Consider the following 3,416-nt stretch of genomic DNA (forward strand, 5'->3'; position numbering starts at 1 on the left):
TCTATCCTGTCTTCACTGGTGAGGACTGATCAATGTTGTATTGAGAAATGAATGAGCTGTTCCTTCCTTGAGAAAGCATCATTGTAAAGTGATAACCTCATATCATTAAACACTTTATTAAACTCCCTTTGAAGGGCACAGGAGATTAATTAGCAGCTATCTATACTTTCTCTTCATGCAACATCCAATTCTTGAAGTTAGCCATCTTCTGTTGATCTTGCCCAGTGTGGCCACTGCTGTGACATAGGTAGAGAGGACGCCTTCCACTTGACACTCTCGAAATGACAAGTTACAGCAAATGTATTCAAAATCATTGATTAATAAAAGTATAAGAATATTATTTAAAACATCTAGGGTTTCATGGATGCATTCCCCTGAGGGGTAAGTAGGGTTGTGTGTGAGATATTTCGAGGGGAAATCCAATAAACAAAATGAAATTAAATGGGACTGGACATCATTCAGGATTCAGAAAAATATAACTTTCATGTGAACCAAAATGTTTCTCACCAAAAAGACATGAATTCTCTATAATAACTACTAAATTGAGTAGGATTTTAAGTCTAAATACTTCATTAATTTCCTTCCTCCATTTAAGAGCTGATGTTTCAGAGAAGAAATTATGATCCAATAAATGGAATTATAAGAATGTAACTTCTTTACTCCTTGATTTCCAGCTACACAGTTGGGTTCTATTGTGTTCCTCATGTATGGATGCATTCAAGCAGAGTTTGGATGATGATTTGGCTGAGATGTTCTAGAAGAACTTTGGTTCAGATGGGTAGACTCTCTCTATATGTTCTAAAAACCAGCCTTCTAATCCCAAGTTTCCATGATTTGTTTTTTCAACGTCTTTAGAGTTTGGTCCTCAGAAGCTCATGGACCAGGAAAATAAAACCCAGACATGGGTGAGTGAGTTCATTCTGCTGGGTTTGTCCAGTGACCCAAAGACTCAAGTCATCCTCTTTGTCCTGGTCCTGACCATGTACTTGGTGACTCTTGTGGGAAATGCCCTCATTCTTCTTCTGATCAGACTGGACAACAGGCTTCATAACCCCATGTACTTCTTCCTTGGTGTTTTATCTTTTGTGGACCTTTGTTATGCAAACAGTTTTGCCCCACAAATGCTAGCCCACATGCTCTCAGCCCAGAAGTCCATCCCATTCTATAGCTGTGTGCTTCAGCTCTACGTCTCCCTAGGATTAGGTGGATCTGAGTTCTTCCTGCTGGGAGCCATGGCCTATGACCGCTATGTGGCAGTGTGCCATCCACTGCACTACACGGTCATCATGCATGAAGGGCTGTGCCTGGGGCTTGCTGCCGGCTGCTTGGTGGCTGGTTTCACAAATTCGCTAATGGAAACAATCATTACCTTCCGGCTTCCTCTGTGTCACAATGTTATTAATCACTTTGCCTGTGAGACCCTCGCAGTGGTAAGGTTAGCCTGTGTGGACATCTCCTTCAACATGGTCATGATGGCCATCTCGGGATTTCTGGTGATCATGCTTCCCTGCTCCCTTGTTCTGTTCTCCTATGGTTGTATTGTTACTGCCATTCTGCAAATTCATTCTGCTCAGGGACGTAGCAAAGCCTTTGGGACTTGTGCCTCCCACCTCATTGTGGTTTGCATGTGCTTTGGGGCTACCATCTTCACCTACCTGGTTCCACGGTCAGCCTCCTCCATGGGAGTAGAGAAAATTGTCACTCTATTCTATGCTCTGGTGGCACCTATGTTGAACCCCTTGATCTACAGCTTGAGGAATAAGGAAGTTATGGCTGCTTTTCAAAAGTTTCTAGAGAATTTCAGAGATAAAGAGTAAAGACTATAAGAACTTCCTATTACCTATAATCAAAACCAAAAAGGAGATGGGCTGGAGGTATACAGGACTCCCACATACGCCTTGCATTCGGGTAAAGCATCCCTCTACCTGATTAATGAATTTCCTCATACAGGCCAATGCAAGATAAATCACGTCAGTGATCCATGAGAGGGCCTTTCTTAGATCATCTTCTGTTAGATATCCAGTGGTATTTAGTCTTCATTGGCCCATTTTTAAAATTTTATTAGCATATCAATGCATAAAGAAATGATGTGCAGCTTTGTCCAGCAGACCTGGTGTGGAATGAATAGAGAGATGAATTCCACCAATTAGGTCTGCTTTTACCTGGTAGAGCAGAGTGGAGAATGTCTGTTCCTCTTTCCACATGACAATGCTACAATTTGTAGAACAACCTTATTTCCTCCAGGATGATCACAATAGTTTCTTTAACTCTTTCTCAAATGATGACAGTTTTAGAACTTTCAACACCATTTGTGCCTTAGTCTAGAGTGTGATATGATATTGTGAAATATATAATATATGATGCTATACTTGTTCACCCCAGTATGTTGGTTCTCATTCGCTTTTCAAGAATTGAATTTGCGGGGTGCCTGGGTGGCTCAGTGTGTTAAAGCCTCTGCCTTCAGCTCAGGTCATGATCTCAGGGTCCTGGGATCGAGACCCACATTGGGCTCTCTGCTCAGCAGGGAGCCTGCTTCCCCCCCCCCTCTCTGCCTGCCTCTCTGCCTACTTGTGATCTCTGTCTGTCACATAAATAAATAAAATCTTAAAAAAAAAATTGAATTTGTTTGTAATATGCAAAATATCTGTGGCTTCACTATAGTCTTTTTTTATTGTAATAAAATATATATAAAACATAAAATTTGCTAATTTAGCCAAGATACAATTCAGTGACATTATTTTTTCAATGTTGTGCAAGCATCACCATTATTTCCAAAATTATTCATAACTATGGTTTTTTATTTAACTAATTTTCCAAGATGATTTTCCTATAAACTGTTTACAAAATCTCCATATTCTCTGCATTCTTATTTTATTAAAACTTAAATGAAAACGTGTATATTTAGCTCTGCTAATTTTTATTATTGATTTTCATGCATCACACCAACCCACCAAGAATATTTTGAATCTTGATTCTCAAATTTATTCCGTTAGTTTGCTTTCTCTTTCTTTCTCATAGACATAATAAACAGAAAAAGTAATAAAAAAATTACCATGTAGTACATGCCAATTTTATATCACTGTGAACCTACTTTCACATTGAAAACCAATAGAGCAGATTTTGTGAATGCTTTTAAATCTACTTTAAAATATATTATTCAAACATTTTAATCATTTTATCTAGAAGGATATAATAAGACTTTGCCAAATACCTTTATAACTATTATTTTCTGATCCTTGTCTGTTTGCATAAAAGTGTGCAAAATTCACATAATAACAATTCCTGCTGCTCTGAGCTCCATCTGATTATTATCTGGAAGTGGGGTCTATTCTTGTCTTCCTATGCCCAGATCTTGAGCATCCCCAGGGATGTTAATGTGTAACATGAAGGTCTTTATATGGCACTAATCTTTGGCT

General features: G+C 38.8%; 1 protein-coding gene across 1 annotated transcript; it reads left to right on the plus strand.

Annotated features, from left to right (window-relative positions):
• Positions 1-875: 875 nt before the first annotated feature.
• Positions 876-1,817, plus strand: LOC308352064 (olfactory receptor-like protein OLF3; the record flags this gene model as incomplete). The annotated part of the gene is made up of 1 exon (XM_080818113.1): positions 876-1,817. One exon carries the CDS (start codon positions 876-878, stop codon positions 1,815-1,817), a length of 942 nt encoding a protein of 313 aa, XP_080674239.1.
• Between the last annotated feature and the right edge of the window lie 1,599 nt (positions 1,818-3,416).

This window comes from Martes martes, assembly GCF_963455335.1.
Source record: "Martes martes genome assembly, chromosome: 11".
Lineage (NCBI taxonomy): Eukaryota > Metazoa > Chordata > Mammalia > Carnivora > Mustelidae > Martes > Martes martes.